Source organism: Colossoma macropomum, unplaced genomic scaffold (assembly GCF_904425465.1).
Source record: "Colossoma macropomum unplaced genomic scaffold, Colossoma_macropomum, whole genome shotgun sequence".
NCBI classification, from domain to species: Eukaryota; Metazoa; Chordata; class Actinopteri; order Characiformes; family Serrasalmidae; genus Colossoma; species Colossoma macropomum.
In genome coordinates this window covers 58,694,587-58,721,411 of record NW_023494792.1, presented here as the reverse complement: position 1 = coordinate 58,721,411, position 26,825 = coordinate 58,694,587, and the positions used below count along the sequence as shown (strand labels likewise).

At 40.6% G+C, this 26,825-nt stretch overlaps 1 protein-coding gene across 2 annotated transcripts in view; it reads right to left on the bottom strand.

Moving 5' to 3' along the window:
* Positions 1–26,825, bottom strand: part of exoc4 (exocyst complex component 4) — a 253,715-nt gene that overhangs the window by 222,529 nt on the left and 4,361 nt on the right. For both annotated transcript variants that reach the window (XM_036577676.1, XM_036577677.1), the window contains exons 2-5: positions 26,151–26,340; positions 23,056–23,250; positions 15,113–15,306; positions 8,050–8,150 (exon numbers count right to left, since the gene is read on the bottom strand). In XM_036577676.1, the coding sequence (XP_036433569.1) occupies positions 8,050–8,150; positions 15,113–15,306; positions 23,056–23,250; positions 26,151–26,340 (680 nt within the window). The remainder of the gene's footprint in view (positions 1–8,049; positions 8,151–15,112; positions 15,307–23,055; positions 23,251–26,150; positions 26,341–26,825) is intronic.

Here is a 26,825-nt window from a genome sequence, read left to right as displayed (position 1 = left end):
AGGCCATTAGACGAAATAGTGGGTGACAAAAGGAAGAGTCCTCTGCGCCAGAGAGAAAACGCTTTTGGTGGCACCATCCTATTACACCTGAAGTACCGCCAACAGCAGTAATTGCACGCTTTTCACGTAACTGGGGGAAAGTGCAGTTAGCGCAAGAATTACTTTGGCCCTGGGTGCGAATCAGAGGCGTTTCTACCTGCTTTAGCAAATTCCCCCTTTAACAGGGACAATTAAAGGAGAAGTAATCAACTAAAGCGCAATCACTGACGGATGGACACGGGGAGGGAGGGGGAGAGAGCGTGATAGAGACAGAGAGAGAGTGAGAGTCTGTTTGGGAGATCCCCAACTGGATATGAGGTTTGAGTACCAGCTGTTCCGCACAAAGTACCAGTTACAACAGTTACAAGGTGCTTAAAAAGTTATTAAAAAGTTTTTCATCTTGCAAGCCAGACCTGTTTTCAGAGAGTGTGGTGCATTTTGCTGTTTAAAGGCAGGTTTATACTGTGCAATAATCAACTTGATAATGCTGTCGCAGAAAAAGAAAATCACAAATAATGAGTTTGCGAGTTAAAATTGGTGGTCTTTAAATATTTAACATTGGTTGTGACAACCAATTAACTTCCAGTGATAAAGTTCTGGTAGTGTCTGGTCCAAAATCTGTGACTGCAGCTATGACACACATCTAAAATCATAACCAGGGCAGAGCGGAATAGCTTGTGTTCACAGGTTCGAGACAAATGGCAAATTAATTAATGTAAAAACTTTATTCTTTACAAGTTTAAGAACATTAGCCTATGTTATTAGTCTGGCTCAGTCCTCAGCTTACATATAGAGTGACTGGCAGTGAAACAGCAGAGACAACATCAGCTTAGTGGACAGACAAACTAGCCTACAGACCTCAAGTCCATTTTGAGGAATTGAGTTTTCCATGTAGCCCAAACTTTTTTCAAAGAGGGCCAAATCTTACCATGTCAAAGCACCTGAGGGCCGACATATACCTACATACATACATACATCATCTAAACCGCTTATCCTTCTGGGTCGCGGTGGGGTGCTGGAGCCTATCCCAGCTGTCACTGGGCGGAAGGCAGGATACACCCTGGACAGGTCGCCAGTCCATCGCAGGGCAGACAAACAGACATACACATTCACACACACACACTCACACCTAGGGGCAATTTAGCATGTCCAATTAGCCTGACTGCATGTTTTTGGACTGTGGGAGGAAACCGGAGTACCCGGAGGAAACCCACGCAGACACGGGGAGAACAGGCAAACTCCACACAGAAACGACCCTGGTCGCCCGGCCAGGAATCGAACCCAGGCCATTCTTGCTGTGAGGCGACAGCGCTACCCACTGCGCCACCGTGCCGCCTAGGGCCGACATAACATTCACTAATGATTCAAAATATGAGTTTTCAAAATATCAGCACACAGAATTAGAGCTTTCTGTGAGCTTCAGTGTTTTCTTATCACTGTGTAAAAGATGCATAAATCTTCTTTTATTGTTGGCTTGTTCAGAGCAATCAGTAAGTGCTTATAACAAATAGATAAACTGTTTAAGAGTAACAATAAAACATGTCTATTGTATTAATTATAGTCATATTCAATTGCTTACCTAAAAAAGTATTCAAATTTCCATTTGGCCAAAATCGCCGGTTATCGGGGTTGAGTTTGAGCTTTATGGCTGCAGTCTGGACTAAATGTAGGTCAGTAAATGAAGCTACATGTCTATTCAGAGAAGAAAGGCTCTTAAACTTTAGCTAACTTTGTTACCGCAGTGTGGCGCATTACACTGTGAATTCACAGCACTGTCGCCACCATCAGGCGAAAGGAAGAACCGCAGCGTACTGGCTGGCGGGCCGCTTATAACACACTCTAAAACAGAAGCCACAGGCCAAATAAAATCTGCCTGTGGGCCACATTTGGCCTGGGGGCTGGACTTTGACAAGAGCAGCTGCAGCCTCTTCATCTCAGCCATTTAATATGTGTTTTTCTCCAGGCAACGGGTCGTCACTGTTATGTCGAGCGTTTTTCACGCTTTGTGGCTCAAAAAAGATGTGCGCGCAGAATGTCGTCATTTTCTGAACATTCATCTATCGCCAGAAAGTCTTAATCTTATCATCTGACGTGCAGCATAACTCAATTTGCACTACATGGCGTTTTGCCGACACTTTATTTGCAGCATCTTGTGCAGTGTTACATGCAGTAAACATACAAGACTGCTGTAATCGCATAGCGTAAAGCAGGCTTAACATGGCGAAGGACTGCCTAGTTTGAAAGGAAAGCGCCTGACACGACAAATAACCAAGCACAGGCCGTTGTTTTCGTCTGACGTGTAGAAGCAGCCAATTTTTAACGCAGGATTACAGCAAAAACAGACCCGTAGGAGAGGAAACTGGCAACTGGCGTGGCAATGTGAGGATTTCTCGCTTACTAGCTCCTAAATGATTTAGAGAAAACTGCTGAACAAGGTGCGATGCAGTGAACTTCACAGACATTTTTCAATCCTGCGACTAGATCTGGCTACAAAAGAAAAGCAGGTAGCTGTTTCCAAAACTGTCTTTCCCATCGGACTGATTACGACTGCAGCACAGGTGTATGTACAGGTGTGGGCAATATTTAAACCGGAACTAAAAAGAAGTTAACACATCCTCTACTGGGACCAAATTTATTTAAGCATTTTCTGTCAATTTTAGTGCACAGTTTCTCTTTATTTGTTGAGTTTAATACACAGGCCTTATTGTATGTTTTATTTTATTACCCTGACATGTTAAATTCAGCAAACTAACCAATAGAGTTCGGCTGCAGACATGCACTCTCAGCCAGATGCACTCTTAGCCCCAGTGACGTCATGTACACACGCACTCTCCGCCACAGCGGCAGGAGCAGCCCAACGGCACGGTAACTTGTGGCTGCTGCTGCTTAGCGATATTATCCCTTAATCCATTTTTTGTCCATAACACGGTGACATAGTTACATTTAATGTACCTCCCTGTTGAAAAAAAAATCATAGAACCCACTAAAAGTGTCTGTTGGTTCCTGGTGGTTTTCAGTAGTCGCTGACAGTATTCTGTATTTTCCTGATGGGTTGATATCACAGTGTAAAGGATTCTGATCGTTTAATCAAGTGTTTTGGTACTGATTCCACATACACATTTCCTAATGGCCTCTAATGGCAGCCATCTGCCAAACCATCAGGTTTTATTCCTAACGGCCCTGCAAACACAGTTATGCTGTGACGACGTACTGTTTTGGTGCCCACAGCGTCGTCTGCGTGGTTCTCTCTACATTGTCGCAACGTTGAAATGTAATTCTGACAACTTTCTAGGAGGTTCTGACGACGTTGACGAAACAGCAGAAGTAATCAGTACTACGTTGACTGTACGTTGTCAACCTCCTAGAACCCTTAATAAGTTCTATTTTAATCAATTTTACAGTTTTTGATAACCGGTTCTGATTGTCTTCAGCATGGCTTTCATGAGTCTCAGTAGCCTTTTTGTTTTTTCTGCGAATAAACCTGACATTCATGTCTGACCGTCGTGGTAGGTTTTATTTTAAAGGTTTCCATATTTAATCACCTTATTATCAGTATGGCAACGTTAATATACATTCAGTATAACTCTTGTTGCCCAGCAGTACGTGGTTCACTGTTTTTCCTCATAAAACCGACAAAAACACTGTCGCGGCAGAGCGGCACTGACTTCATCAATAGGTTGGCGGTGCATGTCAGACTCAGAGCGCATGTCTGCAGCCAGACCCTTCTCCAACTAACAGTAACTGTGCGTTAACATGTGCAAAAGTTTGTTCTTTGTAGAAGATGTGTTAACTTGTCAGCACAGCATGTCTGTTATTGTACTTTATGTCCTGGTATTATTGCACTATTCATATTTGCACAGTCTATTACTGCACTATTCATGTTTGCACAGACAGTTACTGTACATGCTTTACTTGCATACTTATATTTTTACATACGCTGCTCCCACAGTACAGAAGTGCTGTCGGAACAAAACTTGAATCTGGTAACTTTACAGGAGAAGGAAAAAAACTAGTTTACATTTAATGTAAGTCAATGGAACCAAAGTAATTTTGGGCCGTTTCTTTTGGTCCATTCATCATGAAACTCACAGTGTGAAGGCCAACAGGCATTTTCAAATTATGCCAAAAACGGAAAAATTGACAAAAAGAGACATACAAGGTTTTGTCCCGACAACAAAGATATGCTGCTCTCACAGTACATACATTTCGCTTCTGTTGGAAGAAAACCTTTTATCTTCATTTTTATTGTTTTCAGTTTTTGACATAATTTTAGGTTTTTTCTTTCTCCTGTAAAGTTACCATTTTGGAGACACAAGGTTTTGTTCAGACAACAATGATTTGCATTCTCTCCACTCACTCTGTATATACAGTATGTATACTATATTTATAATTGCAAATCTATATTTTATTTACCACTATACCATCCTTCTGCACTTTAACTGTAAATAATACTGTACTTTGCACTTCTGGTTAGATGCTAACTCCATTTCATTGGCTCTGTACCTGTACTCTGCACAATGACAAAGTCGAATCGAATCTAATCTAATGTCATCTGACTGTTTAAACAGGAATGCGGACAGACAATCAGAATGCAACTGACGAAATGCCAACAGCAACAATGCAATAGATATGAGACCCTCCATATATCTGTTGGTGGAATGTCTGAAGCTGAGGCTATGAAGTTGAATGATGGAACCCCCACCCATACTAATGTCCAAAGTCTTGGAGTGTGTAAACTGTATTTTTTCATTTTATAAAAGCAATAAGCCACTTGAGGTCATGTGTTACAGTGATTTTACCGTAAAGCAAATTAAACTGATTAAAACCATTTATCTTATCAGTATGTCTTTTTCTTGTAATTTTGCTTATATTATAAAATAATACAAATAAACATCACATGTACATTAAAATGTATATTAAAACATTTTTTTTTACCCGATTTTTCTCCCCAATTTCACCCCCAGCCACGGCACAGATTTTATTGTTTTGATCTTATATGTATTTACTGTCATGTTTTTTGTGCTTTTCTGAGCAAATAAATGCCTCATACCCTGCTTTTAAATGTAAATATCTCAGGTGCCTAAAACATTTGCACAGTACTACATCATACCCTTTAATTACGGTGAAACAACTGTAACACACGGCCTCTCGGGGCTTACTGCTTTAATATTCCAGTGCTGCTGTCTTTTCGTGAGATCACACAAACCCACAGGCAGCTGTTCTCCTGAGCAGCTTTTATCTGCTAAGTAACTGCGTACGTACAGCAACCCTCAAGGTTTTTCAACCTTAAAGCAAAATGCATAGAGACCATAGAGACCAGGGCTGTTTTGTTTTCACAATGCATGAACCAATCAAACAACAAAGCAAACAACAAGCCAACCGCACTGAGTTCCGTTCATTTTTGGGTTCATTTAGAGGAGACTGAGTTTGACACGTTCACATATGCACAGTAAACCATGACTCAGCGGTCTGAGACCACTTGAAGCGCTGAAGTGGTTCATGTGTGAAAATGTCAAGTCCTCAGCATATGTGGAACTTTTTCAAGCAAGTTAGAAAAGCCCCCCAGTTGGCTGCTTGTGAAGCTGCCAAGAACGGATACTGGGAATTTAAGTAATCTCACATTCACAATACAAGCCTCATTGCTCAAATCCATTTTTTAGCTCAGATGCGATCTTTCTGACATGATGGTTCGTGTTGGTGACTCAAATCTGTCATTAATATCAACAAACTTGTGTTCTGAAACAACCCACACGCACACATCCTAATCAACATCAGGCGAATGAACCACGAACATCATAAACAGCAGGCATGACAAGTCATGTGTCGTGACCACATAATGGCTATCGCAATCGGAAGATTGTTGGGCAGTCGTGGGCTGGAGGTTAGGGAACCAGCCCTGTGACCGGAAGGTCGCCGGTTCGATACCCTGAGCCAACAGTATGTCACTGAAGTGCCCTTGAGCAAGGCACCTAACCCCCAACTGCTCCCCGAGCGCTGTGGATAGCGCTGCCCACCACTCCGGGCAAGTGTGCTCACTGCCCCCTAGTGTGTGTATTCACTAGTGTGTATGTGGTGTTTCACTGCACAGATGGGTTAAAATGCGGAGGTGAAACTAAGGTGGGACTAATAAGGGTCTCAATCTTAGATGGTACAAGGATCATAATAATAATTTAAATGCAATTATTTTATTTAAATTAAATAACATTTATGAGGGATAATTTAAAACTGCAAATTTAAATGTCAAATTTTGCAACCATCAAAAACTGAAGTGCTAAAAATTAATCTTAGGGTCTAAAACTTAATTTCCAATTATGGATTTCAACTATGCAGCTCACTTAAGGTAAAAGAAAAACCTGAAGCCAAAACTCACTTAAGACGTTTTATGCAAGTCATCACAGGCCTGTTTTGGGCAAGAAGTTGAACAAATCTATGTTTTTGGTTTTTTTTTGGAGGGGGGGCACTTGTAGCCTGAATGCTGCATATAATGTGCCAGACAAGCTTTGTGTTATTTGGTTAAATACCCCCCTTAAAACTTGTCAATAATGCAAGGTATAATTAGAATTACAGCCACTGCGATTTTGAAAACTGCACTCTTTCAAATTGCGATTTCATTAGGGAAACGATTAAACATTCAGGCCTACACAAGCCCTAATGGATGTTCTGGCATTAGCCCTCCAGGATTGGCAGTGTTCTCACGAACGGGAAAGAAACACCTGGAATTATTGTAGGCAAGTGAGAACAAACAAACAAACCAACAAACAAACAAATAAATAAATAAACAAGGCCAATAAAAAAAAGCAAAAAAGAGAGAGACGGCAAGGGTTCAAGAGGCCAAGAAAACGGCTTGCGTGAGAAGTAGGAGCTGCTCTGAATAACAGAACAGAAGATAATTGGTTAATAACTCAACGGAATGAGCATTTTAATAATTGTGTGCGTAATTGAGCCAGTGTTTGAGCTAAGAGCCGTGGGACGGCAGATGTGGGGGAAGCGGACAGCGGTGGGTGGGATAGTGGAGCTGATAACACCAGCAGGGCTCCCCAGAGGAGTCGAGCCCACACTGGAGTGCAGGGCTAACGAGGCCTTCGCCCCCACTGTGCTGACAGCTCGGCATGATTAATAATGGAAGAGTAGAGCTGCTCAACAGTCGTTATCTCTGTTATTGGAACACAATATGACGGTATCATGATTATAGATGTGCAGAAGTTGGGGGGGGCACACGCATGCAGATGTGAATATGTTAAGTGTGCAAATGTGTTTGGACATGCGGAAACGTCTACAGTGATAAAAGAGCTGCAACACATACGTGTGCGTGCACAATTGAGCGGCACATGTTGTGCCTACAGCTGCTATGAGTGCAGCTACTAATGGCACGTTAATGGACATGATCTCAGTGTCTTCTACAGCACAATCTTCGCTAATGTTTTCTATTATTGCTAATGCTGCCAGATAAAACTGCTTCACTGCACCCAACAATAACACCCCGCTCTTTAGTGTCACCGCAGACACTCGCCTAGCTGAGATTTTGAAGCAGGACTTAAACTATTGCTTTCATCAACACTTGCAGAGGAACCTAAGCTCAATAATATTTTAATACTGGCCAATAAGGTATAATAAAGACTTGCAGCCGCTAAGTCTACGGCTATGAATGCTGCCCTTAAGGACGCCCCCCCACCCACCAACTAGGAAATTAAAGCTTTTCTTTTACTCCTTACAAAGCTCTGTAGCTGTTAACATTGCTAACAATGGACGATGAAAAACCCATGCAATCCTAATAACAATGGCGGAAACCTGTTACTTGTATTAGGCTGGAAAACAGACATTCACAGCTGTGCTAGACACAGGGAGAAATTCATTACTGGAGGCAGCGAATGGTGGCAAGCAAAAGTGGTGCAAAAGCAGTGCAATTTCACACTTTCTGCTGTGAAATGGGCTTTTGTCTTTCTGTCCATTTTTCAGACTTTCAGACTTCATTTTTAGTGACTCTGCGTCTCCTTTTCCTCGTTTCCTTACTGGTTGATGTTCCTGGAGTGCCGAATTGAGAGGGCTCCATGAGTTTACGCGGAGTGGACAGGCTGCTGACGTCCAAAATGGACGAGTCCTTTGGAGTGGACCTGGGGAGAAAGGAAAGAAAAATTGGGGGAAACACGTTAAACACAATTTAAAGCCGTAAAAGGCTGCAGTGTTTGTTTTTACAGTAAGTGACAGACGATCAAAGAGAGAAATACAGCTGCGCAGAGTCCTTCTGGAGCCAGCACCTTCAAAAGTCTGAGGTGGGAAAAAAGCAAAGGAATTCACAGGAAGATAAGTAAAATTGCAATTATGATACAAGGCAAAGTAATTCCCTACTTGCTCTTGTTTATCAAAGTCGCGTGTTGGCAAATCTGATCGTAAAAATGAGCACATGCAAATTTCAGCAAACTTGACAGTTTTGCTATTCTTCAATTTCATCTGCCATATGTGGTAGAAGTGCCTGTACATCTGTGCATAAATATGAGCCGTTTAAACAATGCTTGATTAACTTGATGCAGTCGAATAATAAAATCTATCATCAATATTATTAATGATATCAGCACTAACAATAAAAAACAGAAAATTATGATGACAATAATAACTGTGCGCACAGCAATCCTACTAAAGCATACTTCTTTTTACGTCCACACTTATTTAAACAAATGATTTGCTCCAATATGTTCCATTGAAAGACTTTTACTTTATACATTCTGCTACTAAATAACTACCTCCCTAAAATAGAAAACACAGCTTAGCTTGTACAGTAAAAGCCATCTAATGTACTGCAATATCATCAATGGAGCAGCCATGAAAATAATCACACTACATAATCACATCATCTGAAAAAAGATATAACATTTTGGTCATTTCACATTTTATTCGCTCCAATTGTCGTAATTTTAGCACTATAACATTATTTAAGCTCTGGTTCGTAGTGGGAGCAGTGCACTTCCTGCTCAACCACAGAATCCACCTATGAGGACAATCTCTGGACCATGAGGCTGCTGAATGCTTTCCTTTTTTTTTGGCTCGCAATGGAAACATCTGCATGAATCAGGCTGTGCTTCATGTAAATTACATGAATATGAGGACAAATTGTGGCATGTCCACTGCCAATGATATGTCAAAAGGGACTAATGCCTGAGGGCTTTTTTCCACACACTGAAGCTGATTCATCAGTTGCACTCAAATGACTGCTTGTTTCACAAGGCAAGTCTGCGGCCGTTTAGGTTAACTCTTTGCCTGAGACCACTTAAAACGACCCATTTCGCCTGACAAAGGAGAGCTGAGACGTTTTTGCACGTTTTTCCAGAGCCCAAAGTCGTTTTCCAGTTTGAAACCCGACGCCGAGGTGTGAGGATCCTACAATATACATCATACTACAGAGCCGGCTTTTTGCACAGATGCAGCACCAAGCATGTTTAACCAGCGCACTTGTATTTCTATAACAGTCTCATCAATGGTTGGTCTTTTTTGTCAATCATCACCAGGCACAGGCCTACACAGTAATTTGAACACCGTGTAACCATTTAAGCTCTGGCGAGTAGGCGAGGCAGTGCACTTCCTGCTTGACCCCAACCTCCACTATGAGGACAACCATTGGCTCATGAGCTACTAAATGCTTTTCTTTTATTGTTTTACTAGAGAAACATCTGCTTGAACCAACTGCACTCAAATCACTGATTGTTTCATCGTCATATGACAGTTTCCTGAATCAAACTAGGCAAGTTTGTGGACGTTTAGCTCGGTCATTTGCCTGAGACCACTTAAAATGACCCATTTCGCCTGCTGAACGAGAGCTGAGACATGTTTTTGCACATGCTCTTCCCGAGCCCTAAGTTGTTTTTCAGTTTGAAACCTGAACGGATCCTAAAATATCCATCATACTTTATAGGCGGCTTTTCATACAGGTGCAGAGCCAACCAGCACAGCTGCCTTTCTATTACAATATCATCTATGGTTGGTCAATTCGGTTAACCGCCGCCGAGCACAGCCTACACAATAATTTTAACGCTATAAAGCTATTCAAGCTCTAGCTGGTAAGAGGCAGTGCACGTCTTGCTTGATCCCAAACTCCACCATGAGAACAACCAATGGCTCATGAGCTGCTGAATGCTTTTTTTATTGGCTCACTATAGAAACATCTGCTTGTTTCTTGTATTCTTCTGTTTCTTGTAGAACAAACAAGCTAAAACACTGGTACTTTCAGGTCCGTTTGGAAAGACCCGTTAAAAAAAACAAAAAAAAAAACTGCAGTCGCTTCATGACCTCGACTAATAAATCACTTTGCCTCATGAAAGCTGTGAGCTGTAATTGCGGGCCAGTAAACACAGCAGTCGTGGAATAAAAACACACCGCCGCATTCCTGAGATCAAAAACAACAGCACAACAACACACTTTAGCTCGGCAGGGTCGCCGACCTGCATTAGCCTAATGTGCTACACTGTGGCGTCTTAGCTAATACAAAAGAATTAGCATTGCGCGGCAGCGACACCGGTCCGTACAGCTCGCTAGCACAGGGGGCCTGTAATCCCCTGGCGACTGCTGCGTGGCTGCTGGAAAACAAAAACCTGCCCATTATTATTCCTCTCATACTCATCCACACGCCTCTGAATGAGTTATCCGTGTTTGCGGTAAATGGTGTAGCAGGAACCCATCAGCCCGGCCTTATGTATAGAAAAAGGTGGAGAGCAGCAGCATCTCATTACAATGTACTATTAAGGAGGGGAAAGAGCAGAGGAGATGGAGAACTTTATCTTTTTTTCTTTTTTAAGGATTGATAATCATTCATAAGCATAAATAAAGCTCACAATAGTGGCTGGCATTTAGAGTGCTAACAATGTCCTGGATGAGTTAAAATTCCAGTCCAGATGTGCGAAAACAGTGTCACCGCAATTTGTTTAACTACAGAGAGGATAATAATAATTATCTAATCATTATTGTTAGACTTACATTATCATTCAATAGTTTGGAACCACTTGTCATATAAATCACTGAGTGCATTTACTTGCTCTCAATAATCCGATCATAATTGGATTTCTGCAGTTATCCGATTATTCAAATGGTCATGTAAACAGCACACTCTTTCTTAGACCGGAGTAAGGCCTAGAAATCTGATTAAGAAACCTGATAGAGAGCTAGATTTCTCAGTGCATGTGAACTCTTACTCTGATTTCTTTCGGATTTCTCAGTCTGTGCATGTGTGAAAACAGACAGCGGTACCGTAAATAAGCAAGCAGCGTCGCCGCGAGACGCAGCAAAACACTTTTGGAACGACGCTGAGAGCAACTATGTGCTTGGCGAAACGAAGGATTTAGATATTCTTCATCTTCTGGATGATGTATGTTCATATTGTCAGGTAAAGTGACTGGATGCTTTTGAAAAAAAAAAGCTGCTGCCTGAAGTTTAAGTTTTCCATTATGTTTACTGTCTTGTCTTCTTCTGTGAGTTTATTGGCCTGTTGCAAAGCAGAAATCCGATTCCTGTCTGACTCATGTAGACCTGGGGTTTTCCCATTATCTGATTACTCAAGTGCATGTAAACGTTGATCGGATTACTGACAAAATCTGATTTTTTTGCAATTATCGGATTATTAAGTGCATGTAAATACACTCATTTACTTATACAATGCAAATTTAAAGACCATCAAAAGGTAATTTTAGATATTTTTAAATATTTTAACGTTGGGAACAAGAAGAAATTACAACGTGATAAACACTAGAATGCAATTTTCTGTTGAGAATCATTTTCTGTTAAGTTATGTGCCTCAAGATTTGACACTACTTCTGAGACAGTAGGCATTCTGGACATTGACTTTATTATAACTCCATTCTTGATGCACTACAGCTTTCTGAGTTCAGAAACATCAGCCCCGTTCATCATTCTGGACACATCTAAAGCCTTTTTTCTGTTTCTCAGTTTGCTACAAATTATTTGAAACCTGTGGGAGTGCACAGGACTGGCATTACAGTATCATTTCACACCATTTATCTGCAACTGAAGGGGATTTATTTAATTGAAAATATTGATTCCAAACTTTTGATCAATTATTCCAAACTTGGGAAGCAGTGTACATACTGCAAACCAAATGCTTGCCTAGAATTAACCTGCCAGTTTAATTAATTGCTGACTGGGGCTTAAACCTAAACGAGCATAAGCCTAAACGAACTGAGCATCACTTCTGATGTGCATATTCAATACGAATGCGCATTCCAACTAATCGTCATATTCAAGTATTCGCAAGAGCCAATGAATGGATATCCAGTTAACTTCAGAGAAAGAAAAGGAAAAAAACAAACCAAAGGGGGAAAAAAACAGACTTTGGCCTTTTAGATGATATTAATGAAGATTAAAATCTGAAAACACTTTTTATTATTCAATAATAACCATGGAAATCAGTCGGTTTCACATCTGATGAGTAACAGAAGCTGCCTGTTTAGAAGATTTGTGCCAACGTTACTTTGTCAGAGAAATATATTTTCACTGTTTCTGGATATAGCTAAGTGTAGTGCACCAATGCTGGCCGTACTATCTTCGTTTATTTTTTTAGTCACGACGTTAACTATGTGTCCTCGGCAACGTGCTCACGTTCAAGCGCTCCTGTTTCTTGGTAACAAAGTGTAATATATACTCTCGCAAAACTGTCACATTTTAGTCCTGTTTTAAAACATAAATTTGGCATTCCCCTGAATTGATAGCCTTCTTATTGTCTCCGTCTTCCCATGATGAAACATGACAAATATCAAAAGATGTTTAAGTTTCCAAATACTGGCACCTCGAGCTGCTAATCAAGTACTCGAGTACCCGTGCACATCCACACTAGCACGATTTGTGCAAGAGATGCAAAATTTATTTAGGCTCACAATTTTTCACAGTTCCTCCAGAATATGCAACCTGGCATAATCAGTCACCAACAAACGTGTGAGGTTGACTGTGGATCCGCATTTTACAGTGCAGCGTTTTCAGATCTGCTGTTGTTTTTTGTGATTTGCACTTAGGGGCTCCCATAATTTCCCCTCTCAGTGTCAGTGAATGACTAATTTTGTCGTATTTCAGGGGCTTCACGACTTCAAACATGCAGCAGTTTATGCCAACTTCCCCCGTGTTCTGCCCTACGCTTCATAATTAGTCTAATCAGTTATTCTGTCTGACATGCTCCACACCCTTTTAATGATAAACTGAGGCTGAGGCACTGGATGTTTGTAGGAGCTCTGAGAGAACATGGTAATGAGTGATACAACATCACCAGCAAAAGCATAGGTGAATTAATCAAAGGCTACAAAATGGCCCAGCTGCTCTGAAGCTTCTCATATATGAAATTTAGATCTTGGCCGAGGAGAATATAATACTGCATACAGCTTGTTGGTACAGTTTCATATATGTGCAGATTAGGCATGTGGTAATAATAAAAAAAAATAATAATAATAAATAAATCACAATAATTACCTAACCATTTATAATGGCTTACAATGAAACCACAATATTGAATTTGAATATATATATATATATATATATATATATATATATATATATACACACATACACATCGCTGTTGTTGGAACAAAACATTGTCAATTTTCAGTTGTCTGTAAATTGATGGATGGACCAAAAGAAATGGCCCAAAATAACTTGGAAAAATGTCTGGTTATATTGACTTACATTAAAAGTAGAGTTTGTTTTTTCCTTCTGCCTTAAAGTCACCATCATATACCACATATGTGTGTGTTGCGGCTGTCAGAACAAAACCTTGCACCTCCAAAATGGTAACTTTACAGGAGAAAACATACTTTACTTTTAATGTAAGTCAATGTACCCAGACTCCCCGTAATTATTTTCCATTTCTAAAATTAAAAGGGCAAGCATTTTCAAATTATGCCAAAAACTAAAAAAAATGGAGATATGAGATTTTGTTTATACAGTAGCGATATACACATTTAAGGATAAATACATTATAGAGCCTACAGTATGTGGACACCTGACTACAACAACTATACAAGCTTGCCGAACGTCCCATTCCAAAACCATGGGCATTAATATGGAGTTGCCCCACTTTTCAGTCATAACAGCCTCCAACCCCCTGGGAAGACTTTCTACAAGATTTTGGAGTGTGTCTGTGGGAATTTGTGCCCATTCAGTCAAAGGAGCATTTGTGAGGTCAGACACTGATGTTGGACGAGAGGGCCTGGCTCACAATCGACATTCCGCCTCAACCCAAAGGGGTTCAGTGGGGTTGAGGTCAGGGCTCTCTGCAGGCCACTGGAGTTCCTCCACACCAGACTCATCAAACCATATGGAGCTCGCTTTGTGCACAGGGGCTCAGTCATGCTGGAACAGGAAACTGTCTTCCCCAAACTGCCGCCTCAAATTGCCTGTTAGTCCTTACATTGTGGGTAAATGTCACGATGAATGGACCAAAAGAAATGACCCAAAATGACTTGGAAAAAAGTCTGCTTCCATTGACTTACATTAAAAGTAATCTAGGTTTTTTCCTTCTCCTCTAAAGTTCATTTTGGAGAGACGAAGTTTTCTTCCAACAACAGCGATATAATTGTCTAAAATGTCTTTGTGTGCTGTAGCATCAACATCACCCTTCGCTGGAACTAAGATGCCCAAACCCTGCAAAACAACCCAGCCCATTATCCCTCCTCCAAATTTTAATGTTTTTTCTATGTATTCCAGAGAGTAGCGTTCTCTCGACATCTGCCAAACCCACCATGTTACAAGCATAAGCAGGGCCTGATTAAGTCAGCAGAATGATGACTAAATTACATTTCAATATGAAACTTTCTAATCACTTAGCGCACAATAATATTGCCTGTCAAGCTAGTCTTTTATATCCTGAACATCTATTTTGCTGGAGACACGTATCACCACTAACATCTGTACAGCAATATTTCTGTAATAAGTTTGCGGCACCCATGTAGATAACTGTAAATTAAGGCTGCCAGTTAGTTACGGGTAATTACGCAGGGCATTTCTTTTCATAGACGCTACCTAGGAACTTATAAAGGAGCTTAAAAGCACAATTAAAATCCTTGTCTGAAACCAAAGCACGCACGCTCACCCTCCGAGCCGGCCCTTGTCCTTGTCCTTGCCCCGGTGGCCCACACGGCTGGTGGACTTGATGTAGAGGTGACGGTGCAGTTCATCAATCAGCACTACATGAATGTTCAGCTTCTTGCTGTGCAGCTCCAGACGCAGGTCGCTAAGGCCTTCCACCTGCAGCAGAGGCCCCTCCAGAGACTCCACCGCAGACACCTGCACACAACACAGCACACCTGAGCAGAAACTAGAGATTTATAAGAACTTTTCGATTTTATTTGATCAGTTATATATGAATAATTGGCGTATAGAGCTTAGAGTATGTTTTTAAACTGACTCCTACGCGTGCTATGAAATTTCCTGTTGTGCTACTGAACTTTTTAGCCTTTCGGCACCAGCGCCAGCACTTAAAAACTCCTGCCACATACCCAAACACTACCTACTGTATTCTCACATATACTCACGCCCACACCCAGACAGGAGACAGATGCATCTACTACAGGCTATAAAAGAGTTGCAGGCTGAGAACACAATAAGATGCTGAGGAGAGCCCTAATGGATTTGAATAAATCTCTAATATGAAGCCTTTATTTCACCTATAAATCTGAGTGCTGGGAGACTGTCGGCACACACATACAAAAATGGGAGTATAGCAGAGAGCTACCATGATCCAATGCAGCATGGTAAACATGGCGCCTCCCCTCAGGCCTGACTTTGCTACCGCTGCTCTCAGTGCCATTAGGTCAGTACAGTATGCGCAAACCGCATGGAAATCAGGTTACTCAAGGTAAGTACACTCGATTCACCTCACCTGGCTCCTCGCACTGCATCTTTCCTCTCCTCTGCATCCTACCCCTTTCTCCTAGCACGATGCAGCCAAAACATTAGCACTGTGATTATATTGCTATATTCTGCGATCGTGATACGCCTTGGTAAATGCATTTTCGTTGTCACATGCTGCTGCCATATGGCAACAATTATATTTTACCACTTGGTATAAAACCTATAGTATCTAAGCTGGATTTATTCATGAAATAGAAACAAACTAAGTTCCCATAGATTGTGTGAACACTTTTCTTTCAGTCTTTCAGAAATATTCTATTATACACATACTTTGAGTGTTTCAGATGCTAGACTTCACCATGTAGTGAGTGTTTGTCTAGATAGAGAAAGAAGTAAAGAACTCAGTTTCTTAATAGAGCAAAAAAGCTCTTTTACATTGTAGTTAGGCAGAAAGTTACAGGAAAGTCATTTAGCTTAGATATTTATTAGAGCATAATTAACACCATTGCCTTCCATGCATGCAGAAGACTGGGGTTCAATTCTCTACCTGGGGGAACACGCTAAGCTATAACGATAACAGACCTTGGGTAAGACTCCTAACGTCACATCTGCCTACATTTTTAACATAATTAAACTTTAAGTCGCTCCGGATAAGAGTATCTGCAAAATGCATAAACGTAAAGGGTTAATAGTTAAAGACTGATCAATATTTTGATCAAAATCTTTTACTTTTGATAAACTACATGAATACCTTGGCCCAATCCCATTTCACCGCCTACCACTCAGCCCTTAGCCCTCCGTTTTGTGCATTTATGTCTAGGGGGGGTAGGGTGTCCTGATTCTTGTTGAGATAGAGGGGTAGGGTGAAGTGTTTGGGCTACATGGCCCTCCAAACAGAGTTTTTCAGAGGCAAAAAAAAGAAAAACCGGTAAGATGGCAGTGCAAGAGACCAAAGAAACCCACAAATGTGAGAATTTTCTAAAAAAAAAAAAAATTACAATAACCACTGTATTGTCTTAGTTTAATGTCATTTCAGTGTATTATGGTCATTTTCATCATAACAAGCACGCTAATAGTATGCTAATATCTCGGTAGCTAGCTAGCTAACTTTCCCATTCCACCTTAAATAGTCCAGCAGTACTAACGCCTGAAGCACCAAAACTGCTGCTCCATTTAAAGCGGAACGGGAAAATTCGAACAAGAAGCTGGCGAACAGCTGACTTCAGCTTTATATCATCGAAGAAATGGGGGTGGGTGATAATAAATAATTGCCCCCTCTTTGAAGGCATATGATCCCCTAAATGTAAGTAAAGCCCAGCAGTGAGGAGCTGAACTTCACCCTCCTCTGCTGTCACTGCAGACTGGCAGGGTCGCCTACAGAGCAGCGCTGGTGGCTGTTAATAATGTTCTTTTTTATCTGAGGGTCCCATTTCACAGGAGAAGATTTCGACCACTACCCCTTGTAACTGATTTCCAAGGGGCAAGGAGAAACTTAAAAACAGTTCTGCACTCTCAGCTCCGGATATGATATCACATGAAGAGGCTTGCCATTTGTAACATAGAGAGTGCGGGAGACGTACGTACAGATGCCTATTACCAGAGAGCTGGCTCTGCTCATGATGTTTAAGGAACCCTCAGATATCAATCTGAAGAACCATTTCACCAAGAACTATTTAAGCATGTAAGGGTTCTGTTACTAAAGCACCCCTGAAGAACCTTCATGGGTTCAAAACACCAGTAAAATAGGCCAAAACTGATACATACCAGCAAGCTAATGAACACCCATTCCAAATCTTCAGTACTCTCTTTATTCGTTACAAAAGCCACTTGAATACACAAGATAGGTTAACGAGTTCCTCCTCGTACAAAACTATCGCCTCACTTGCACTTGAAAGCAGCATTACATTGTACTGTACACACTTTGGTGCTAAAAAAACAAAAACATGACATTAAAATTGTCTCATAAGGGCAGGAAAGTGTAACTGCAATTCTGAAATGAACCACTAGAGGCGTACTTGTTAGGAGATTATAGGGTGGGTCTGAAAGTGAGGGTCTAAAGTGAGGGTCTAAAGTGAGGTACTGCGGGTCTGCAGTTGGATATTACTGGATCAGAGAGCTTATTTGCATACCGCAGCCTTCAGATTAGGACCACAAAGGCCAATATCGGGATAACGATTAACAATAAACTGCGCGACCCTACTACCGATCCCGCCTTCCTCTTGGTGCATCTCTCTTCTCCACTCTTCTCCAACCCACTGCATCTTCCCTATCTTTCCATCTTTCTCTCTACTCTGCTGCCCCCAGCCCCTTTTTTCATTTCCCCATAGCGGTTATTGCACGTTTGCATTTAATAAATCTTTATGGCAGTAAATGAAGGGTTATTTTTTATTAGGGGGGAGCTAATGGTCGAATGATAGCACTCTGGAGGGCCATCGCTGGATATCTGCACATCACCCCCGACATCCAAGCGGGAGGCATTACACAGGTCAAGTGCATGTGTGCATGCAAACGAGGAATACATTAGCTGCGGGCTGTGCTGATTCACCGCATGATCATCTTCAAACTAATAGAATAACTCAAAATCTCTCAATCTCTGTTTTACTGCCAGTGGGATTTCATGACGGGAGACAGGCCAGTTAATGCTGGATACATCTCTAAATTCACTCCACAGGCGCAGCCATGGCAATCTCCGACCGGCCGTAAATTCAGTGCGCTGTCCGGAAACTCAGAGCGATCTGGACTCTCTAGCTGAAGCTTCAAATTAGCCAGAGCATTCTAAAGCCATTAGCCAGCAGCCCATGGGCCCACACAGTAAATCTAATATCTTTCGGAAAAGGTTTATTATTCACTTGATGAAACTGACTGTATAACATTCGATGCATTTAATGATCTCAAGTTCTTTCGCTTGTACGCTGTAGAATCCTGGGGCAAAGCACAATATTTGGATGGAAGATTTCAGTCGAGCAGTAGGTGATTTAAAAATGCATGCATACTAATCAAGGAGAGAAAGACTCAGGTGCGTTAGGTGGCCCCATCAGAACTCCTGATATAGGTGGCGGGGAGTACGGGTTATCTATACAGTGCTTCGCAGAAGTCTTTAGCACCTCAGCAGTACATTCATCTGTGCTTGTAAAATCATCATATATTGTTAGAATAAATGCAAATAAATAGAAATAGAGTAAAAATTAAACCAGTTGATTTCTTGGCAGCTAGTTTGAAGAAAAAAGTTTGGTTCCAGATTTCTCCTGGATGCCCTCAGCCTTTGCATGGATTTGTTAAACTGCAACCGGAGCACACCTGATTTATTTTAATGAAGGACTAATTAGTCAAACCAGCTTTTGCTGGGTAATTAATACTGGCCTTCCTCAAAGATTTGGTTTGGAAATAGTACAAACAAAATTGTAAAACTACTGTTTATTGTATTAATATAACTTGTATTTATTCTAATACAAGTGTTTTCTGAGCAAATAAAGGCATAAAAAACACATCTTTTACAGAGAACACACTTCTGTGCATTTAAATGCACACTGTTTTATATATTTCATATTTTTTATATACACAATGTATATATATATATATGTACACACACAGATCAGGCATAACATTATGACCACCTCCTTGTTTCTATGCTCACTGTCCATTTTATCAGCTCCACTTACTATATAGGTGCACTTTGTAGTTCTACAGTTACAGACTGTAGTCCATCTGTTTCTCTGCATACTTTGTTAGCCCCCTTTTACCCTGTTCTTCAGTGGTCAGGACCCCCATGGACCCTCACAGAGCAGGTACTATTTACAGAGCTGTGTCTGATCCACTCAGACCAGCGCAACACACACTAACACACCACCACAAAATCAGTGTTACTGCAGTGCTGAGAATGACCCACCACCCAAATAGTACCTGCTCTGTGAGGGTCCATGGGGGTCCTGACCACTGAAGAACAGGGTAAAAGGGGGCTAACAAAGTATGCAGAGAAACAGATGGACAGATGGAGATATATGTATATATATATATATATATATATATATATATATATATACATATATATACACACACACACATATATATATATATACATATATGTATATATATATATATATACACATATATATATATATGTATATATATGTATGTATATATATATATATGTATATATATATATATATATATATATATATATATATATATATATATGTATGCATTTTTGTAGTTTTTTCAGTTTCTGACATAATTTGAAAGTACCTGTTGTCCTTTACATTGTGTGTAAATTTCATGATGAATGTACCAAAAGAAACCACAACACTACTCGGAAAAAAGTCTGGTTCCCATTGACTTGCATTAAAAGTAAAGCAGGTTTTTTTCCTTCACCTATAAATGACCATTTTGGCGATACAAGATTTTGTTCCGACAGCAGCGAAACATATATTTAGTCTTTATTTGCTTTATTTAACATAATGAAAAAAAATATATAAAACCAAATGCACCAATGCAGAAGTTATGGCATTTATGTTTTTTCCCCTAATATGTTAAACTCACCACTCATCAAATAAATAGAAGTTGTACACTAACATTTGCAGAAAAACGGCAGAATTAAGTTTATTCCCTGGAGAACACAGGTTCCCAACCCAGTCATGGAGTATCCCCTGTCCTGCACATTTCTTGTGCTCTCCTGCTCTAACACACCCACTCCAGCTCCTGCTAACTAGCTGACAGGTTGAATCAGGTGTGTTGAGAGCAGAGAAAACACTGAAATGTGCAGGGGGTTCTCCAGGACCCTGGTTGGGAACCCCTGCTGTAGACTTATGCTCACCTAGAAAGGTCAACAAATATGTAAAGTGACAAGGAGTTTTAAAAATTTTGCATACAACTGTATATATACCAGTTACTATGCCCTGACTGTTTACAGGCTTTCTGTAATTGGTGTAAAAGTCCACATGATACACTCTGGAAAACTTACTGTGACATAATTTACCAAGGCAGCAATAACACCGTCATACTGCACATCCCTAAGCAAAGCAGAGGAGGAGGAGTGGTGAAGCGAGGGTGAAGGAAGGTGAGGAGAATGGTATAAACACAGGCAGGAACATGGTAAAGTGAGGGAGACGTAAATCTGACAGATAAGAGAGGTAATGAGTGACACCCTGTCTGGAGGACTCACACCGGGGAGCCTGAATGGAGTGACAGATGCAGGATAGAGTTACAGCCGCGAGCGTGTGTACTGCCTTTCACGGACCTGACCGAGACAGAGTGTTTCTATGACAGAACTGCAAATTGAAACACCTTGTATGCAGTAATCGACACTGGCAGTCCCAACGCTTCCCGCCTGATTCCGCACTGTCACACATGCACACTGGGGAGAGAAAAGGCGGAAGGTTTCCCCAGAAGAGAATAAGAGATGTCCACACAGAGAGAAAGTGTGAGAGAAATCATATCAGGAGACTCTGAGCAAACACATGCAACTTCACCGCTCTTAACCCAGGTAGATGCTAATTGCCCATGTCTGCGGGGAGGAGCGGGGGTGTTAAATGAAGGTAGGGATGGTACAGAAATCGCAGCATGCCGCGGTCTTCCTTTGGTGCCAATATAACACCCACAGAGGGACCCCAGGAAAAACACACATCAAACGCTAACAACTCAGAAAAATACCTGCAGTTCGGCTTCTTACTCTTTGATGAAGTTGAGATGTCTAAGACTGGGCAGCGCAGGGAGCTTCTGCCTTACAGTCAGGTTCTAAAAGCTTAAGATATATTAGTGGTTCCAAAACGCAGCGCTGACAGGTCACCCGGGACTCATTAACGTAAACAAATCTTACCAAAGATGGAACATGGAAAAGCAAATATCACTTAGAACATTCTCGCATTCTGTCTAATTAAAAATGAATTTAACTGGCACTTCTTCTGGGACTTCTTCCATGTTTACCCAGGAAGATGTAAACATTAGGAGATACCATGGTAGTAATGAAATTCCTCATTAGTCTCTGTCAACCTCGGTTCAGTTTAATGATCAATTTAAACCATTTAAGCCAGAATTTACAATAGTTTATTCCCTGTTTTCTCTTTTACAAAGATCTGGAAAAGAGTCACACATAAAAGAATACAACTATATTAAGAAGGTCTACAAATTTAGGGAATTTAGTGTTTCAGTGGGTCACTGGTATAGCTACATGCAAAAGTTTGGGCTCCCCTGGCCAAATTACATATTTTGATCTGCGGCACACCATTTCAAAAAATAAACTTTTCTGCAAATGTTAATTTCTTAGCTTATTTATATTTGCTTAAACTAAAGTAGTAATTGGGGCATAATGTGTTAATATTCAGCAACAACCCTCTGGCACATATTACAGATCGCAAAGACTTTTTGTAGCCAGCCAAGAGTCTTTCTGATCTCGTTTTAGGATTTTTTACCTGCTCTTCCTCACAGAATACCTCTCGTTCTGCAGTATCCTAGGGGTGTCTTACGTGCACATCACGTTTAAGCTCTACCCACAGATTTTCAATGATGTTCACCTTCAGCTTGTGTTTCCTGAAATAATTCATGGTGGATTTTGAGGTATGTTTTGGATCATTGTCCTACAGAAGCCAACCTCTTTTCAGTTTCTATTTCTTGATTGTGTCACATTCTCTCCCAGGACTTGCTGATATTTATGTATGTTCACATATTTAGGGGAATTTATCTTTCATCTACCTGTGCAATGTTTCCTGTGATACTGGCTGCCAAAGCATAATAGCTCCACCCCCTTCTATTTTGTATTCAGTTCTAATTTAATATGATGTTTTTATTACAAATGATATTTGAGTGAAAAGTAGAATCTTTGAATGTTTACCTGAATTTCAGAATTTATTAGTATTTGCTATATTTCCCTTTTGCTTCAATGACAGCATGTGTTCAAGCTGGCATGGGCTCCATAAGCTTATAAACAGTAGATCAAATCCGAGAGTCGACTGAACAATTGCACAATTTGTACAACCTGGTGAATATCTCAAATTGGCTTAAATTTGAATAGTGATCTAGAAGTAGTGCAGAATTTTGGATATTTCTTCTTCAGTTTACTTGTCATAACTTTCCTTCGTTTTAAATGTTTTCAAGATTCAGAAACTTTCTGTTGTTTATTTCCTGGTTTAAATGGAAACCAGACTTTGGGACACCACTCTACACAACATACACACACAAACAGCGACTCACCAGCATGTCGGTGGCGTGCAGGTAGTGCTTGCTGGCCATGAAGGTCTCCAGTTTCTGGGGGACCTGCTTGATGTTCTCGATCTCGTCCAGCAGATTGAGGACGTGCTTGTGCTCTATCCCCTCGATCCACAGCTTCCTCAGCTCGTCCCGCTTACAGTGCAGCAGCATCTTACACGACAGCAGGTTCTCCTTCACCTTAAGAGGACAGACCAAAGAGATAATTAGGAAATAACTCATCCAAAAACGCTAACGGGAGCAAGTGGCAACCAGTTAGCATGATCTTATGTGCGTATTTCTAATTAGCTCCACCTGTCATTCTTTCTTGGGAACATTTGCATATTTTGGAAAGCTTTGCTTAAATGATGATTGGGGTTATTGTCATTACACCTCACACAGTTTTAGAGCAGTTCAAAACAAGCAAATCATAAACGGCACCATTTCAGCTTTCACTATCTTTATAGCCAATCCGCTCTGTATAAAACATCCAATGTCAATTGCAAACTGAGAAGCACAAAATAAAAAAAAGATCCAAAAGAGCCTTAAAGGTCCAACACAAGTATTTTTTGAAACAACTGTCAAAAATAAAATGTTGGCAAACAATCTCATGCATTTCAGTTTGAGATATTTTCTCCAAAGATAAGTTAAAACAAGAGTTTCATACTTTTCTCTGTTGACTTGACCCAGTTCACTTTGTGGGTAGGAACCTCAATGCATTGCACACTTCTAGACTAACTGACAACCCATGCAATAAACGTATCAATCCAATTTAGTTTGAAGATTTAGTTGAAGAGCATGCAATAATTTAATTTTATTAAAAAATAAATTTTATTAAAATTATCAAACATAGTATAAAGTGCTCTCTAAATAAATTAGTATCAGTATTGTTATCATTATTACTACAATAAAGCTTAAGACATGTACAAAACAATTAAAGTTAAAAAAAAATCTGCACAATACTATTTATTAGAAATGGCACAATACCACTTTTCCCTCCTGACACCAACACTAATACTGAAATCTTTGAATATCAGTCGAATAATAATAATAATAACTCAATTATACAAATATGAGCCCGAAGAGAACATCAGAACCGAGCTCATCTTAGAAGAGAAAGATGTGAAACCATACTAAATAAATTCTACACAAGAAAACATTTTAACAATAAGCTGAGCAAACAGCTAACAGGCTCCTCCAACAATGTTGAGAGTTAGACTTTAAGTTTAAGTATTTAGTAAGAGATTCACTGAAAAACTGCAACATACAAAGCAAAAATGAATTACATGCACATCTTTGATTTACAATTGTGCTAAGTTGTGGATAAAAGTTAGATCACAGGCAAAAAAGCACTTGGAGAAAAAAAAGTTCACTAAAGACAGAAAAAGAAACTGAGGCTCGTCTCATTATTTGGAATTGGGCACAGAGAGTGACTATAACTAACTCCCTCTTGCATCCCAAAACTGAGCATTTGTACACTGTCAAGCAGAATAATGTGGAAGGCAAGCTGACTTATGGCTCATGAATATGCAATATAAAGTAAACAGTGATTTGTTATGGTCAATTAGCCCTATGTGTATGATATCTTAGATAACACCAAACAAGCGTGTCTGGTCAGGCGGCATTGTAAAAATGTTTAAAATTCGGTTCAGGTTCACTGAGAAGTGCACAACATAAACTATGTGGCCAAAAGTATGGGGACACCCTTCCTAATTATTGATGTGAGGTACTTCAGCCACACTCACTGCTAACAGGTATCATCAATCAAGCACATAGCCATGCAATCTCCATAGACAAACAGTGGCAGTAGAACAGGTCATACTGAAGACCTCAGTCTATATATATATATCCAGTCTGGAGCTTTCCAGTTTTCCAGGGTTTAAGTCCCTTAGTTCCAGTGAAGGGTGATGTTAATGCTACAGCACACAAAGACATTTTAGACAATTATACGCTTCCAACTTTGTGGCAGCAGTTTGGGGAAGATCCTTTCCTGTTCCAGCATGACTGAGCCCCTGTGCACAAAGCAAGCTCCATAAAAACATGGTGTGACAAGTTTGGTGTGGAGGAACTCCAGTGGCCTGTGGAGAGCCCTGACCTCAACCCCACTGAACACCTTTGGGATGAACTGGAGTGTCGACTGAGAGTCACAATAATCGATAACCCAACTGAACAACGTTTGGGATGAACTGGGCTGTCAATTACAAGCCAGACCTTCTCATCCAACATCAGTGTCTTACTTCACAAATGCTCTTTTGACTGAATGGGCACAAATTCCCACAGACACACTCCAAAATCTTGTGGAAAGCATCCCAGAAGAGTGGAGGCTGTTATAGCCACAAAGAGGGGGCTAAACTCCACATTCGTTTTGGAATGGGATGTCCATCAAGCTCATGCAGATGTGATGGTCAGGTGTCCACATACTTTTGGCCATATAACGTAAGCTGTGCTGAAACAAAAGTACACACATACTCCCAGACTTACTGTTAGTGCAGCTTTTGAGAAAGGAGGGATTTTAAATGCTGTAAGTTTAACAGGACAATTTTTCAAAAAGTGTTTTTTTAGATATACACCAATATGAGCATGGCACAGATTACATTCACACAAACAGAAGCAGGATAAACATCCTCTACGTAAACATCTTTCACGAGCGCAGCAATCAATTCAGTCACCTGTGTCTTGAAAATGATCTGTGTACGAGTGAAAGAAGTGATAGCTAGTCCCTCGGCATCTCTCATCAAGAACATTAGCCGCAAATAGACTGAGTCGGCCGCTTTCCCCTAATTTCTCTAGAGAGAGGGCGAGCAAGAGTGTTTGTGTGTATGTGTGGGGAAGCCAGCAATGACAGGAAGACAGATTTGACACCCCAAAAACCGCCAAGAGCTTCAGGGACAAACCAACAGACCGTCACTATTACCCATAGTGCTACGGCACCGCTCCCTGCGACTGGGACTCGTGTTAAAAAAGGAAAAGTGTAAACACTGTTAATTTACAATGGCAGACAGGGCCAGTTTGTACCTGATTCTCCACCACACTTTGAAGCAAAACGAGGGATATTAATTTATTTCCACATGTCTCTGTTAGAGTATGTGTGCCTCCCCCACCTGTTTGATCTTGTTGCGAGAGTTGGTGATCCTCTCGGTGATGCTCTGGTAGGTGCGGATGGCGGTGGTGAGTTCAGTGTAGTGCTGAACAATGAGCTCATCCAGATCACGGTCACATTTCTCATAGGCGTCCTCCAGGCGACTCTTCTCCGTCTCCCGGTCCTGCACATCGTCACTGCTTGACAGGGTCCTACGAGAAGAAAAATATGTTTACAAATGTAAAATCACAATACAGATCGCCTTAAAAAACAGCATTAACTGTAATGTGACGTTCCAAAAGATTCTTAAAGAGGAGAATCTGAAAATACAAGCCAGGTGGTGTTTTGTGTTGATCTGCAGGTGTGACATAGACCGACTGCTATAAGGATATATGAGGATAATAAAAGCTTAAGACATGTACAAAACAATTAAAATGTAAAACATCAGCACAAAACTACTTATTGGAAATGGCACAATAGCATTTTTCCCCCTGACACCAACACTGATATTGCAACCTTGAATATCAGTCGATACCAATTCAATATTTCTCCCTTAAAAACTACTAAGCTTTACAATTAGCTATTTTAATATAGTGTAAACAGAGGTAGCTATTTTAATTGAAGCATTTCACATAAGACAAACATTTAAGCCTCTGTTTACACCTGGATTTGTATCCATATTGTAACCTGATATGAT